Genomic DNA, 17913 nt, shown 5'->3' with positions numbered 1-17913 from the left:
GATTTCATAGTCGGAAGATTAGGAGAAAAAGCTCAATGATTTAAAAAAAAGCGAGACTAAAATTCTCTATTTACTTCTTGTAAAGGTGTGCCTGGCTCTGTTATTTCATCGGTTGGAGTAAGTTGGGTGGAATGGGTCAGCACTGCATTGACGCTGAAATAAAATGTGAAAAATTATTTCTGCCTATCTAGTAGCAGCTTTACCACTCTTGCTCTTGTATCCTACATCTACCGAGCAAGCTAGAAATAATTTTTCACATTCTATTTAAGCATTAATGCAGCGCTGACCTATTTCTTTCAGCTCTCCCTGAATTTTTACGGTGATTTCTTTAAAGAGTAAATCCGTCTCGACAATATTTTCACCGTAGATGACATTTTTTGAAGAAAGAGTGCCATTATTCTGATGGGAATACCTTCCGTAACAAATTTTACACTTGGATAGTTGATCAGGTTAAAACATTTTGAGGTCCGTATCCGTGGATCTTGACACTAATGATCCGTATCCGTGGATCTACTTTTTTAACGATTCGGCACATCACTACACTTACTACAAAAATTATCAATGTCCAAAAGCTCAATTATCAAGATATAAACAAATAAAGAACTATTTTAACAAAATGTAAATTTAAAAAATATATATCATGACGTGAAATGTATGTTTAATTATGTTTTTTACAATCAATATCAAACATTTCTCTCTCACATATGTCTATTTGAACACTTAAAATCTTACTGGAAATCTTTCTAATAAAGAAGTAATTTGCACCTGCCATACCATGACAATTGATTTTTCAGTTAATAATAATTAAAATAAATCAAAAAACTATCTTTCATTGTAAAATGATTTATTGTATACAAAACAAGGTAACACAACCTGAATACTGAGTATTCACAAGAATCATTACACATATGATACTGAAAACAATTAAAAGCATTTTTTTTTCATTCAAAAACTTATGTACACTATGAAATTGATATTTATGAGTCTTTTAAATTACAAAAATTAATGAAGAAATTTTCCTTCAAGAAAGTGCAACATTGGCTGCTTGTAAATATTTGCTAAGGTGAACGGCAGCTTCTGGGGACATGCTTGAGGATATCAGAGCAGGAAACTGAATAAATTTCAAAAGTATTTTAATATTTTAAACTTTCAAAACCATAAACAGAACTGATCAAAATTCATTTATTTATGATAAAACAAGTGGTAAATATGCAAGTTCAGCATAGACTTGTCAAACCTTTTTATTAAATGTAACACTTAATAATTTTGTTAAAAAAAAACATAATTTAATTGAATCCCTTTTTTGTAGCCAATTTTTACAAAATAAGAACATTTATATTTTTTAACACTGTATTCATCTATATGTAACATCAAAAGGCATAATATAAAGTCTAAGCCCTTTACTTAAATTGTTAATTATTATTGATTTATATGTAAAGATGAAGAGTAACAAGGTTTCTTATACGAAGTAAGACCAAGATTTATCTGATCTCTCATACTTAACTCATAAAACCAACTAGGTAAGGGAAAAACACGGCGACATAAAAAAACTAGTTATTAAGGGAGTGGTTATAGAGATTCTCACTTCTTATGAGTCACTACTTCAAACTGTGCAATCCAAGGATTTCCAGAACTGTACAGATATTATTAATGGTTCCACAAGAAATCAAGAAACTTACAGGTATTGAAAGAAAAAAAAAGCAACTAATGTATCTTTTAAATTAAGGTTAACGATGTGTACAGGGGCACCAACTACGGGGTGCTGTGGTATTCAAATACCTCCCAAGATATTTATGGGGGTGCAGGGCACCCTCACCACTAGTAAGTAGGAAGAAAATGGGAATATAATAAAAGGAAAAATCTATTTCCTAAATTAAGATGATCTCTAGACAAGAGATCTGTGGGGACTGAAAGCTAAATTCTCCCACTTTTCATGAAATTTACTTTTACTTATCAATTCATCAAATGGTTTTTTTAAGCCATTCATATGCAATATTTGTATTTATGACTTTTTCTGTTCATGCGAAAACATTTGAAGGTCAGTTCATTTAATATTTATTTAAAACACTGATTTTATAAAACAAACCTAAAACTCTCATGAAAAAATGTCTATTTTCATGTATCATATTATTTCTTGGTTTGTCGGTTTTTTAATTACTTGACATTGCTCTTCTGCAATCAAGATATTTTAAAGCGAGACAGAATGGCTAAACATTATTTGAAACCGTCAAAGAAAATCTTTATTTTTTTGGGGGTGGGAGGGGATTTTCTTTTACAGTTCAATTGAACAGTTTATTCTGTTGGTTTACAATCCATGGAGAGAGGGAAAAGTATAATAGAAATGAAAAATAAGGAATCTTGAACCAAGCCCGCTCGATAGAAAAAGAACTAATGACGAAAATTCAAACATGCAATTTGGTCATGCAGTCAAATTCCTTACAAACTTGTTATGATTCTTTTGTGCAGTATGAGATAGATAATGAATTTAATTTGAGATTTTTTCTGCATTTCTTAAAACTTGGTGTTGTTTTAAAGATATTCAACATAAGTTTTTTAACCTACAAAATTACAAATCTTAGTATTTACTATTTAAAAATTTTAATTTTCTCTTATGGTTTAAAAATATCAGTACCAAGTTGTAGTTTGGATTTTTTCTTACTCAAGTTTCTTTAAATATTTTTAGTTGAGGATAATAAAAACAACAAATTCAACTTGCTTTAAATTTATGTTGGTTTTGTATTTGGAAATACAAAGCAAGGAAATTCCCAAATTGAACTCTACTTTCATTATTTTTGAAATATTCTTCAATAATGAAAACACTTGTTGTATTGTATAACATTCCATTTTTACTAACCCTAAACTCGGAGCTGTTAAATTATTCTTTTTTTAAGTTTGCACACAATTTACTGAAAAAAACCTTGCGTTAATTTTGGAGCACCCTTTACAAAGACAAATTAAAAGATTACCCTATGTATCCTACCTTTTCAGGACACACTGGACCATATCCTTGATTGTCTTGAATTATCTAAAGAGGAATTGTATGTGGATCTGCTCAGAGTCATTGGAGTCATAGATTCGGTTTAATTTCGTTAACAAAAGAGGACTAGCAACAATATAAACACTTTGGAAAATTAGGAAACATGAATTGTCACGATGCAAATGAAAACGCATACTAATTTTAAAATTTTAAGTAAAATTGCTACTGTGTTAGCTGTGATTTAGAGTAGCAATTATCAATCGGTGGTTTGGCAGACTGCACTGGAGTGTGAAAAAAATTGAACAGTCCTCAGAGATTTTTTGCTTGTCCATATTGAACAATTTTTCTTACACAAAAGGAAAAAGAAAAACAGTAATATAAATATTCTTTGCACCATTTTTACGCAACTTTGTGGTTAATTTTCATTATTTTATAAGTTTCCTTACTATAGTTATTACAAAAATTAATTATTTTCACATTTAAACATTTTTTGTGACAGTTCTTTAACAAAAGTAAAGTTTAATTTATGTGCTGCTTTAATAATTTGTTATTATTACTGACTGCTTTGTAAAAAAAAAATCGGCAACCATCCGCAAATTGTTTTCATAAGTTTTTCACGTACCCCGAAAAAAGGGATACAAAACCTCACTAATTCAAAAAATATTAAATTTTTAAACTTTCCGTGAGAGGTAGATTTGGGAAAAAACCTCACCAGTTCACAAAGTTTTTTCAACAGCTTTTGCCAAGTCGTGGAACAAAAGAGATTGAGAAACGCTGATTTAGAGGACTTCATTTGGATGCAGTTAAAAGAAGCCTTCACTTGTAATACTAGAACAACACCTTTGAAATGAATGCAAGAAATAATATACACTGAGCAAAAAAAAATACCTTTCCAGGGTGATTGGCAGATAACTTTGATAAACATTGTGCAAGATGAAGCCGAGCATCGGGTATGGCGCCATTTATAGGATCATGATCAGATTTTCCAGCAAAAACAAGTTGACAGAAAGCACTCTGGTAACTAGGGGTATCTTCAACATCAATGAAATGTTCATCCTCAGGGACACTTTCATCTTCGGGAAGCTCAAATAAACCAATCAGAGATTGAAGCAATGGGGCCCTGAAATTACATAATCTTTTTTTAAACAAATTTGGCACAATCAATTATTACTCATTCACTAATCATATAAATACTACACACACAAATTGAAATGCAGAAAATTTGATTATGTGCCTCTCTTATTTAGATGACAAAATTTATTCATGATTTCATCACATTCACAATTCATTTACAGTGAACTCCCGATTACCGGAGGAATAAGGCGGCACAGTAACCGGAGATAAGCAAGTTTCATAGATAAAAATCGCATAATAGGTAAAAAACAATCCTAGTGTATGCAATACTTTAAAAGTTTAATAACACTTGCATATATTTAAACTATAGTTAAAAACAATACAGGGAGTGATAAAAATATTTGTAAAAGCTAGACAAGGATGGTTCATTATTGCAACTAGTCAGGAGCGGATTTACAGTCTATTCAAGGGGGTGGCAGTCGAAAACCGTAAAAGCCATATTCCTCCTCTCAAACCCGTCTTAAAAAAGGGATATACCCCTTTATTCTGTATTTTAAATACTAATCGCCCCTATTGTCCCTCACAAATTTGTTGCCCCCTTGAAGTGTCAAATCTCCCCTTTGGGGGATAACACCCCCAGGTCTGGAAAGCACAGCTGTAAGTCATAGCAAGTATTATCATACCAGTATAATGTAGTCCATGGAAGAAAGAAGTTGGAAAACACATATGAAATATAAAAATTATTAAAGTTCAAAAAAGGAGGGAGGAGCAAGCTTAGGTTCAAATGGAAAAGTGGGTAACATTGTCCATCCTTGACTACAATAACTGTCTAAACTTAATTTAAAGCAAATTTGTGAATGCATTTGTTTAAAACTAGTAGCGATAGCTAGTAATTCCTTCAACTCTATATTATTGGTTTTAGAAAATGACGGCCATGGAGGCGGCAGTAGCCCCCACAGCCCCCATAGTAAATCCGCCACTGCAACTAGTTTCAGCACACGAACAAATCGCGCAAACAGATAAGCTGAAACAGATCAAGCTAGGTTTCACTAAAAATGTACAAGGGAATTTTTTTCGAACAAAACTGATCTGGAAGTCGTGTAGAGCTAAAAATCAGTAAGTAGTATAAATCAAAAGCAGTAAGTAATGTAGATCTAAACATCAGGTTTCAACTAGTAAAGATGGGTGCATTTTTCGACACCAAGTTAATAATCACCATAATTTATTTACACATTTTTTAAGTGTGAAAGACTGTGGATACTTCGTACTGCAGATAATTGAGAGTTTACTGCATAACCATTGTGCAAATAAAGTTTGTTTATAATGAGTACATGCAAAATTTCAGCTTGATATGTTTTCCCACTTTTGAAATCCTCAAATTTACTAACAGTTATTTTTTCTCTGCTATCCTATTTCACATTATGGAAAGTTAAAGCTTACTTTAGACCAGGGCTCACACTAGGGAAAAAGTAAGGTAGAATCTCCCACTATTTTACTACTGCCCACCTTGTGTAGTGTAAAAAAATGGCTCTTGACAACTCTAAGGTTAAGAACTCAAATCCTCCTTTATCTTGAAGTTTTCATCAAGCCCCAAAACTTTTGAAAAGGCTGTGGAAACTTCCCGCAGCCTGAACAACCAATAACTCAAAGGTTTTGGGCAGTCCCTTGGGATTTATTGAGAGTTGACTGTATATGGGAATTTCTAATTTCAGGATTATAAAATAAGAGTCATATTTCAAAAATGAATTTAGAATCTTAGTTATTAAATGTGTAAAAATTTAGTACTCGTTTTGATTCATAAAAAATTGATATGTAAAATCAACTTCTAATACATACCAAAATTGAGAATAATAACCATCAACAACTTCAGGAACTTCTGTAAGTAGTTTGATCAAACCAATTGAGCATATTTTTCTTTCAATTTGACCGGATACTTTTTGTAAATCAGGAATCACAAGTCTTTCAATAACCATGGCAAACATTCTATGGAAAAGAAAAATGTTAAGGAATTAATTAATTATATATAATGCATTTGTACATGTACTCAAAATTCTTTAAGCAGAACAATTATGTGAGGGACATTGAGTGAGGGGCACTTCAAGTATAAGTAAATTAGCAATCTTTAACCTGCAACAAATTTAACACTTTTCACAAGTAAAAAAAAATAATCACAGTTAAAAAATATAATTATTCTAGAAACAGATGAATATTAAAATCAAAGAGAATGGAAGATTCCATCCCTCTAAATAAAGAAAAGAAAAAAAAAAACATGCACACATACATACTAAAACTGGCAATAATTTTCTCCAGTTTTTTTTCATTCGAAGAAGGAAAACTTTCAGATGTAATGCTTTTAGCTTGTTTTTAAATTCTTACTTTATTCATGACAGTTTAAATTGCCCAATTTTAAAATTGGGCAAGTTACCATTTGGAAGCCCTAAAGCAAGTATCAATACAGAGCAATTTTTAATTGATTAAAACATTGGAATTTTACATCATTAAAAATTGTAATGTAATTCCAATTGCAACTACTATTTACTTCTTCAAATGGTTTGGTTAAAATTGTTACTAAAATATTATTACTTACAAATATTCATTTGAAAATTCACTTACTTTGGCTGTATTCCATCAATAAGGGATATCAAATTCTGTGGTCCATATTTGTAAGAAAACAAGAAAAAGAAAACTAATAAACCTATCAAGAAACATTATGAATTAAATAAAATACTATCATATGCAATGCAATGCAATACAATATACATCAAACTTAAGCAACTTACATTTAATGTATTTTGTTGTTTTTGAGCTTTGCAGTCGATGAAATAAAAGGACAAATATGTGTTTTAAAAATTCATTCAAAGTCTCCCTAAAACAGAAAAAGAAAAACAAAAATACAGATCAAAAGGACTTCAATTGTATTATTTTATTTTCAACTTGATCAACTGCAAAAACAAATCCTTACGGTGGAACATTTTCAACAAGCCTATGGAGAATATAAAAGCCTTCATGGTCATTAGTTTTTGATGCAATCAATTTTTGGAACACACCTAAAACAGCACTCTATAAGAGAAAAGCTATTATAAGTCAAATGATTTTAAAATATTTTCATTTTACACAAAAATATAAGTGTATTTAGTTAAAATTTTAATTTATTACAGCACACATAATTGAAGATTACACTTTCCCTTCTTCCCAATACAGGATATTTTTTAACAATTGTGGTAAAGTAAAACTATTTAAACGTAATTCTAAACAAGTATTCTATTAAGAAAAAATGAATTAGACAGCTTAGAATATAGATAAGTATGACATGCTGGAAATATTCTTGTGCAGTAGACTTCTATGATACATGAATACAAAAACTTATTAAGACAGTACGACAGTTGTTATAACCCTTGTAGTTTTCAGGTCGAGAAGTGCCTGTAATGTTGCTATTATCTTTTGTAATAAATATTTTCAGATAATTATTTTAGCTTCTTTTAACAAGCTGTGGGAAATTTCTATGCTAGATGACTCTTTTAGAATCACCATCTCCAAGGAGTGAATGGGGGCACATACTAACTAAACAATGAGTTTTGAAATATTTATATGTTTAATATTTAAGTCTTATGTATTCAAAATTAGACATCAGGATACAAAATCTCAAAACCAAGTTTGGAAATATTGCAATATTAAGAATCTGAAATTCAAACATTGCTACCACATGCTTGGCAGGTGCGCCCTAAATATTTCTAAAAGTAAGGATGTAGATAAATATTTAGCAATAATTTATCACTTGTTGCAAAATATTTTACTCTACAAAATTTCATATGTTTTTATAAAGACTGATAAATAACTGTTGAATTAAAAATGCTTTAAGAATTTTATTGTGCACCAAACTGGGGAAACGATTAGAACTTTTCATGGTGCACTAATAGAAAAGGAAGTTTGTAAGAGTACACAAACATGAAAAAATGCTAATCATTTGCTTCATTAATATTATATACAACTAAAACATTTCAGAGAAAATGACACAAATTGCAGTGTAGATAAATCCATACTATAAAAGTACTTTTGAATATTAAACAGACAAATTCTTCTATATGATCATATGCCAAAGTAATTTGTAAAAAACTTTCAAACCATCTCTTAGATCAGTCATTATATATATATATATATATATATATCTATATAAAAATGAATGTTTGTCTGTATGTCATCCATGAACTCAAAAACTACCCGGCAGATTTGGCTGAAACTTTCACCATTTGTTATTTTTGGTACTGGGAATGTTTATAGACCAGTTCAAAAAAAATTCGATCGATAGTTCCTTTTTTATTCCAATTTAAGTCACAATCCATTGGATAAATACAAATAAAATTATCGGCTGCAGAAATTAATTCGCGTGAAAGATCTCATTGATAAGAAGTTAGCTGTTGCCATTTTTCTTGAGTTTGAACAAATAAATCCTTTCTTTATTGTTTTATGGCTTTTCATGCAACGGGGAGATTTAAAACTTTTTCTATTTGATATTTTTAGCGATTGATTGATCTTGCAAACTGCGTGAGTACAAAATTTGAGTATAGTCACGGCTTCACTTGATACCTGAACCGATTATTATGAAAATTGCTATATATATGTATTTTTCCACGGAGAAGGTGCATAATATGCTCATTGAAGTCACTCGCCACAAGGTGGCACTGCAGAGTAGCAACTTCTGCCCCATTCAACCGATTGTCATGAAAATCAGTATAATGATGTTTTTTTTTTTTTGATGGCGTAGCAAAACGCTTCGGGTACAGCTAGTACCTAATAAATTTTCTGCTTTCAACAGAAAATGATTGATACTTTGTTTACATTTAAAACAAGAAGAAAAAAAAATAAGTCGCACAATTTAAAAATTGTAAACATACATTGGGTATAGTTGCAGGGTTAGCACTCTTTTACCAAAACAAAAAGTAAGGATTTTTAAGGACCTTTTTAAAATAAATTAAGGACCACTGCTCATCAACTTATTTATTATTAAATCTATATATGTGTATCATGCAAATATGTCTTAGTTTTTAAGCATTTTTCGGCAGAAAAAAAAACACTTTAAACATTGCAAAGTCAGACTAAAAATAGTTGATGTAAGAAAAAAAAAAGCTCAATTCGTATTTTTTTCCAAAAAATATGAGAGGGAGAACTAATTTAATCGTACATATTTTAATAGTTTAGTTTTTAATATGATTAAATATTTACACAGAAATTAAATCACTATCTTGAATCATTTATTCAAGGGCTAAAATTCAGGGCAGGATGACACATACAGAGCTTTCTCAAATCCTTTCCTTGAAAATAGTCCAGACAGGAAATTCCTGCCCAAAGAAGTTTCATTATCTTATATTAAAAAGAATTGCTTGTTAACAATTAGTATAAATTTTGAGATAAGCACAGCACTCCAAGCACAAATTTTTACAATACCGGCATACCGAAGAAATTGAATTTTAGCCCTTGATATACACAAGCTGACCACAGGAAGAACAAAATCATCTTCCCTGACTTCTCACTGTCCAACTAAATTGGTCCGATTTCTCTTATAGCCAATTTTTCATTTTCATAAGGTTATATTTCTACTCCTCCTTGTTACTTGAATGCACCTAGCCAATAATACTATTTCAGGCACTAATTTTTTCTATGAAAAAAGAGCAAAAATAACACAAAATGTATTCAGATCGCTGATTTGTTTGGAAACATTATTTAGTAAGAATGCAAAAACTTCACTAACAAAACAAATGTTTTTTCCATTTAAAATTAGTTTACTACTCTCCCTACATCTCCAAAGAGAGCCTACTAGTTTTTTAGACTTCAGTTTTAAAAACTTTTGAAGAACATCCCCCACTGTTACCCTTTCATTGAACTTCATAAAAGCAAGCTTTTAAGTCGAGCTTTGAAAATTTCCATTTCAAAAAAATTACAGAATAGCGCCTGAATCTCCTTAGCCTTAAATCATCTAAAGATGGCCTAAAATAGTGTTTTTAAAACTTCAGCTACGAACAATTTTTGAGGGAGAGCCCTTCAGCCTTCACAAAAATTTGCCTAAATTTGCATTTTTAACATTCCAGTTTCAAAATTTTTCAAAGAAGAACCTTACTTTTATCTTACCGAACACAGCCTAAAAGTTTTAAGACTTTAATACTAAAACTATTTTTGGCAGAGTGGCTCCTAATTCTCCCCTCATAAGTCACTTAAAAATTTCCTAAAGTAGTGTTCTTTACATATAGGTCAGCTTTGGAAATTTTTCGGGGGGGGGGGGGGAATCACACCAACCCCTAACTTAAAAGACAGCAGCTTAAAATTGGGCCGATAAATTATCAATTCTGAAACATTTCCGGAGGCTAGAAGAGAATCACCAAACACCTACCCCTACATTTACCAAAGGCCAAAATTTGCATTTTTCAAAACTCCAGTTTCAGAATTTTTTCTCAGTCCTTCCTATATTTCCATCACCAAGGACAATCCAAAAAGTTTTAAGACTTTAAATTTTTCGGACGAGAGTCCGAAACTTTCCTCACCATTGAATCACAAAAGATTGTTTGAAACAGAGTTCTAAATATACTAGCTTCAAAATTTTTTTGAAAGAGTTTTGAGTTTGAAGAAATTTTTTACCCCTGAAATCCTTGGGATAAATTCACCAGAAGATGGCTTACATTTGCGTTTTTAATGATTCAGTTTCAGATTTTTATCTGGGGAGAGCACCCGCAGTATTTTTACACTACCAAAGACCATCCAAAATTTTAAGAGTACAAATTCGAAAAATTTTCGTAAGACCGCCTCCAAATACGTAAGTTATAGAAAGATAGCTAAGAGCTAAAGACAGCTGAGATGTTTTAATCCAGCTTCAAAAATTTGTCAGCAAGCCCCGAACCTCTCTCCTATACTCATGAAAGATAACCTACAGTTGAGTCTTTAAGGCTATTGATTTTAATTTTTTCTACAAAGAACTCCTCTGCCCTTTACCTTGGTATTACTCAAGACAAGAGACAGCCTAAAAGTTTTAAGACTTCAGTTGCAAAACTTTTTCTGGATAGAGCCTCAGAATCCTCTCTCCCGATTTCACCCAAAGATAGCCTAAAACAGAGCTTTTAATTCTTCAGCATTTTCAAGACTCCAGTTTTGTAATTTTTTCAACAAAAAGGACCGCTCTCCAATATTTTTACATCACTAAAGACAGCCTAAACTTTTTTTCGACTTCAGTATCTTTCAAAACATTCGAAGGGATCAAACACTCCTAAGGACTCTTAAACCATTCCTCTTAATTCTCCAAACTTCAAAAATTGCCTGCAATTACGTTTACACAACTTTGTTCTCGAATGATTATAGACATTTTTGAATTTTGTCATTAGAAAGTGCCCCTGTTTAGAAAGTTGCCAGTAGTAGTGAAAACTAAGGACTTTCAAAGGATTTTAAGGACCTTGAGCAAAAACTAAGTACTTTTAAGGGCCCTTATTTTTGAAAGTGAAAAATAAGGAGTTTCTAAGGACTTTTAAGGATCGTGGGAACCCTGAGTTGGATGTCAAAAAACATTTTTAAGGAGGATATAAAACACCTTTAGCAGAAGAAGAAAAAAAAACTACTTTAAAAGGGCAAACTTAATATTACAGCAATAGGCACAACTTAGGGATCTGAGACAAGGAACTCATCTTGCAGGATTTTTTTTTTTTAAACGTGAACTTCTTAAGGGGGTTTATATATATGTATATACATACTAATTTTTGCGAAACAACAATCTGTTGAGCTCCCTTGGAAATATATGCTTGAAGTAACCTGCCGAGGGCAGGGATATTTCCTGGCCGTTCCCACAAAACAGGTGAAAGTAAGCAAGGAAAGAGAGCCATGTAATGTTCAGGCACTGGAGAGTCTTGAAACTCCAGAAAGAGAGATAACAACTGGAACACATAAGGAACAAATTCTAGAAAGATAACATGAAAAAGATAATGTAATATGGGCATGGGGTAAATAGAATTTTATCAAAGTGAATTGAAATGAAATTTCTTTAAAAAATGAAACAGTAAATATAAGTTTTCTTTTCATATTCCTCTGAACACTGACAATTATTATTAAGAATGTATTGCATAAAATATTTTTTATATTTTTTTAGCCGGAGTTCACGTTTAAGTTGTGTGATATACTCCCAAAATTACGCAAAATATTTGTTTTAAAGCGAAATTATTTCCGCAATGGGGTTGTTTCCGAAATTTTAAAAGTATTTTTTTCTGAAAGAGCATGCTTAGAAACCTAGGATTTAACCATTTTTGAAATAAATTGACAAAGTTTAATATTTTTCAACAATTATTTTAAATGGTGCAATTTCCTTGTTTACACTTCTGCACAAGACATCACAAATGATGAAATGCCATTGGCAGAGCACAAAATTTAATTTGCATCTTTACTCAGGTGTACTACTATTACCCCCGAGGGTCCCCTGTTCCAGGGCTCCCAACACATTTCAGCCATAGAAAAGGGTAAAAGAGGACCACTTTGAATCAAAAAGGGGACAAAAGAGGACCAGTTAGGATTAAAAAGAGGACCTTGGGAGGACCATTCATAGTTAAACCCAGGGTAGCACCAAAAGGCAAATTAGCTGCCTGGCAATAAATACGTGAAGATAATTCGTTAATTAACCAAAATAATGACTTTTAATGATAAATCCTTATCACCTTCTGTACATCTGAACTTCTTATCCGCTGAATTATATTATTCACACAAACATTTGGATGGGGGGGGGGGGAGGGAGTGACAAGCAAGCATGTGACTGACCATCTTACAGAATAACTTTAATTGTAAAATAAATTTTCTACTACTTAACAGGTAAAAACTGGCTAGTTAAAAATAATCACCCAAGTGACCGATCAATCAGTGCATACCTAATAAAGACCTTTTAGATACAGTTATTACAGTAAACACCTTAGTACATAGTAGTTTACAAAATTTTTCACATAACCAGTTTAAAGAGAATTCATTTTGATATAAGGTACCGCAAGACAAGAAGATATAGTTTGGAGGCCAGGAGGTCCCCCTCCACAGCCCTTGCTTTTTACACATATTTCCAGCCAAAATATGGTAAGTTTATATACATATGAGAGTTTATGACCAAACACCAAAGCAGGAGGTAATTTCTGGCTACGCTACTAACTGACTAAGTTCAAAAATATTAGAGGTTTGCAAATCATTTATTAGTATGCTAAGTATCCAAATCATTTCTTCATATGTACGTATTATTTGTTCGGGCACCAAAAAAATATTGTAACTGTCTTCAAGTACATATAAAAATTAATGAGAAAGAAAATTTTTTGATTAAAGTCATCATACCCAAAAATATACAAATGCTGCTTAAGCGATAAATACACTGAATGTAAATTTGAGCCTGCTTTTACTGGATAACTTAATGTAATAAATAAATGTGTAAGTTTAGATTCATAGAGCTATATTTTCAAATTGAAAATACTCATTATGAGTACTTAAAAAAATAAGGATACAAAGTTTTTTAGTTTTTAAAAATAAAATTAAATAAAAAAATTTGAGGTAGCACATGTCAAAACAGCTTCCAATTTTAAAAAATATTAAAATAATTACAAGATGCAAAAGGATTGAAATCTTGCACAAGAGAATCAAATTTTCGCGAAGTTATGTTCACTGTTGGCATGATTTCCAAAAAAAAAATATATTCTCTAAAACTAAACACGACTAAAATTGAACATAAAATATGCTAGTCTAGGATAGCATATGTGAAAATAGCATTCGATTGCGCAAAATATCAAAATATGTACAAGATGCAAAAAGATTGAAATCTCAAAGACAAGAAGCAATTCCTCGCGAAGTTCGAGTAAGTGCAATGCTGCTATGGTTCCAAAAATAAGAAAGTTTATTATCTATTAAAATTAAACAAAAAATAAGCTAATATATGGTGGCGTATGCCAAAATAACTTCCGATTGCCAAAAATATCAAAATATTAACAAGATGCAAAAAGATTGAAATCTCAAACACGACAAGCAATTTTCCGCAAAGTGCGAGTAAGTTCAATGTTGCCATGATTTTGAAAAAAAAGTCTCTTATCTATTAAAATTGAACAAAAAATAAGCTAATCTATGGTGGGGTGTGTCAAAATAACTTCTGATTGCCAAAAATATCAAAATATTTACAAGATGCAAAGAGATTGAAATCTTAAAACCCAGCAAGCAATTTTCGGCGAAGCCCAAGAAAGTTTGATGTTATCATGGTTCCGAAAAAAAAGTTTATTATCAATTGTAATTAAACATAAAATAAGTTAATCTAAGTTAATGAATGTTAAAGTAACTTCTGATTGTCAAAAACATCAAAATATTAACAAGATGCAAAAAGATTGAACTCGCAAACACAGGAAGTAATTTTTCGCGATGCTTATCGAACACAAGTTCAGAAAATTGCACTGATGAAACATTCTTGATTTTTTTCAAGTGCGTACGAACTCGTGAAAAATATCGGTAGCAAAATGCTTTGATTTCACGTCATAACGCTTCCCCCAAACTTCTCCATTCGCTAGATTTCCATGTTGCAGCGGTGGGAGGAGGAGTAATGACGTCAATCTGAAGCGAAATAATACCAGAAAGTCAAGTTAAATAGAAAAACGGCGCCGCGGTAGCGTGTTCGGGCTTAACAAAAGTCAGCACACAGTATCTTTTAATGTAATGAAAATTTTTAAAATCTGATTTTTTAGTAAAAACAATACAAAAGCGGACTAAACGGACCAAAATGTTAAAAAGAGGTCTAAAGCGGACTTTACCCTAAAAAACGGACTTTGGTGGGAAAAGCGGACCATTTGGGAGCCCTGCCTGTTCCTGTCACTACTCAGGTGTACTGGCAACGACATGGTTGATAGCAAGCATACAGCGCAATATTTAATTTTCTTCTTGATTATCATAACGTGGAAATCAGGTAGACAGATGCGTCAAAGTAAATCATTTGTGACGTCATAAAGACTCCTTATTTTCAAAATCAGAAATTTAAAAAAATTAATTAAAAATGAAGCATTGAGAAAATATTAAAGTTCTTTCTCGCTCTTTTTTTTTTTTTTTTTGGCTTATTCTATCAATTCAATATCAAGCGACTAAAAGTAGTACTTTTGACTGAAGGAAGCAACCCCATTTTGTTTCAGATTTTTTATTGTGCATCATTTTAACGACCTATTCAAAAAGTTTCCTTTAGTATATGAAATCAAAATTTATAAAACCAAGAATCACTTGTAAAGGTAATTTTGTTGTTAATATTAATTTTATGCAGGTTTTGGACATAAATTTTGGTTTTTGACAATTTTGCCAAAGCCATGTAGAAAAGGGATTTTCGACATAACAGTAAAAACTAGTTATAGAATCGGACAAAATCACCAACTGTTAAAAACTTGCCAACCCTGTCAATAATGCTTCTTGTTTTTTACAGTTAAGCATCTTCCTGCAGGATGTTTCAAGAGCCCATTCTACAATTTCATAGAGAAAATATTCCATGTTAATCAAAATTAAGGATGGTGTTTTAAATATAAAATACAGTGGTGGACAAAATTATAGACTCAATTTTTTTTTTCTTTTGTTTCAATTACAACATGACTCAGTTTAAATTATTTTCATTGAGGTAAAGATGAATAGTTGAAGAAATAGTTCTAAAATTAGTACATCAATTAAATTAAAAAATTCATAAAATTAGAAAATTTGCAAATTTAATATTTTATCATTACGTGAAACCTGGACAAAAGTATAAACTCGAAGGTAAAAAATCCAGGATTACGAGAAAGTTTTGTTCGAAAATGTTAATTTAACGCTATAGAATGAATAAATGTTGCCATCAGTGATTGCTAAAAGTTTTGTTTTTGGAAATTTACTAGAAACGTATGAATGCACAGCTGGACAAAATTATAAACTCATTTTCTTTTTTATTTTTTTAATCATAATTTAACTCAGTTTTTAAAAAAAATTTGTTCCAGTAAAGATAAATAACTCTCTCAGCATGGTCAAGCAGGATTGGCGTTTCTTTATGGAAGACAGAACGCTGAAGATTACCAATTAATACTGGAAGATCATCTTTTAACTTTTTGCTCATCTGATTCCTGGAGGTAACTGGTTATTTCAGCAAGATAACGTGAAAGTACACATAGCGAAAAGTACAAAAGAATGGTTCAAGCGCTGGGGGGTATCAAAGTTATCAAATGGCCAGCTCGTAGTCCGGATCTTAATCCGATTAAAAATCTTTGGGGGACCACGGTTCGCAAAGTTTATCATGATCGGTACCAGAACCAAACCACAGAGGAATTAAAAAGGGCAATACTTTCAGCATGGAACCATATGCCACTTTAGCTGTTGGAAACTCCAGTGAAATCTATGCCCTGCCGCATATTCGAGGTAATTCAGAAAACTGGGGGACCAAATTGTTTTTAAAAGTTTGTAGTTTACACTAATGGTTAGATTTAATGCAGTGTTAATTTTTAAAACATTTCAAATATTGATTTTTTTTTTCAATTTATCCATGTTAATAGCAAAATTACATTTTCCTAAATCTATGCTTTTGTTTTACTGAAGTAATTGCAAATGTAACTTAATTAAACTCAAAAGAAAATTAAAAATTTGTCAGCTTATAATTGTGTTTATGCAGTATTGTAAGTTTGTAATTTTGTAATTCAGCATTGGTTCATTTTTGGTACTAAATGATTAAGTATTTGAATAAAATTCTACCAAACTTCAGAGTTTCTTACTTTTGAGTTGATACTTTTGTCCAAGTTTCATGTATTATAAAAATATTAAAGTTGAGATTTTTTTAATTAAATTATTTATTTTATAAATTTTATGAGCTATACTGAATTTAGGACTATTTAGTCAGTTATTTACCTTTACTGGAGAAAAGTTTTTTAACCAAATTAAATTATGATTGAAAAAAATGAGGAAAAAAAATGAGTTTATAATATTGTCCAGCGGTGCATTTATATGTTTCTAGTTAATTTCCAAAAACAAAACTTTTAGCAATCACCGATGACAACATTTATTCATTCCATAGCGTTAAATTAACATTTTGGAACGAAACTTTCTCGTAATCCTGGATTGTTTTACCTCTGAGTTTATACTTTTGTCCAGGTTTCACATAATAAAAAAATATTAAATTTGCAAATTTTCAAATTTTATGAATTTTTTAATTTAATTGATAAGATGTACTAATTTTAGAACTATTTCTTCAACTATTCATCTTTACTTCAATGAAAATAATTTAAACTGAGTCATGTTGTAATAGAAACAAAAGAAAAAAAAAGAGTCTATAACTTTGTCCACCATTGTACTATTCCATCAATTGCAAGTGATACACTCCATAGAAAATTGTAAAATACTGCAACTTTCTTGAGTATAAATAAGGGAATTCTAGTTACAATCTTTCTTTTTTTCATAATGATGAATGATCATGTATAAAAAATATCTTTTCAGAATGTAAATTTAGGGCCGTGATCAGCATTTTATTTCCAGTTGGGTTATGCCAAACATACTTACTGGAAAATTTATGCGGTGTAACCTCGATTTAACAGTTGTCAAGGGACTTTAAAAAGTTAACGTTAAATCAAGGAATTGTCAAATTGAGGAGCATGAACATTCAATGCAGCCAAATCGGGACCAGTGATACGTTATCATTAAATTGAGAAAATCATTAAATCAAAGTTATACTGTGTATCCAAATCTGCTTTCATTCCAATATTGTATTGATTTTAATTACAATAGATTGGTGCGCAAATGAAGGGAGGGGGGAGTGCTGCATCAAGAGCATTAACATGAGCAAATGTACATAATCTACTGAAGAAATAAATTCAGATTTACTGAAGAAATAAATCTGTGCACTA

The 17913-nt window shown here is 31.1% G+C and overlaps 1 protein-coding gene across 1 annotated transcript in view; it reads right to left on the bottom strand.

Annotated features, from left to right (window-relative positions):
- Positions 1 to 859: 859 nt before the first annotated feature.
- LOC129216093 (exportin-2-like) overlaps positions 860 to 17913 on the bottom strand; it is a 126236-nt gene continuing 109182 nt past the window's right edge. The window contains exons 20-26 of the mRNA XM_054850243.1: positions 11779 to 11981; positions 7014 to 7111; positions 6832 to 6917; positions 6665 to 6746; positions 5888 to 6034; positions 3866 to 4097; positions 860 to 1111 (exon numbers count right to left, since the gene is read on the bottom strand). Coding sequence (XP_054706218.1) covers positions 1022 to 1111; positions 3866 to 4097; positions 5888 to 6034; positions 6665 to 6746; positions 6832 to 6917; positions 7014 to 7111; positions 11779 to 11981 — 938 coding nt within the window. The 3' untranslated portion in view covers positions 860 to 1021. The remainder of the gene's footprint in view (positions 1112 to 3865; positions 4098 to 5887; positions 6035 to 6664; positions 6747 to 6831; positions 6918 to 7013; positions 7112 to 11778; positions 11982 to 17913) is intronic.

Source organism: Uloborus diversus, chromosome 2, assembly GCF_026930045.1.
Source record: "Uloborus diversus isolate 005 chromosome 2, Udiv.v.3.1, whole genome shotgun sequence".
NCBI classification, from domain to species: domain Eukaryota; kingdom Metazoa; phylum Arthropoda; class Arachnida; order Araneae; family Uloboridae; genus Uloborus; species Uloborus diversus.
Note: the sequence above shows the minus strand (reverse complement) of the source record. Positions and strands in the feature narration are given on the sequence as shown.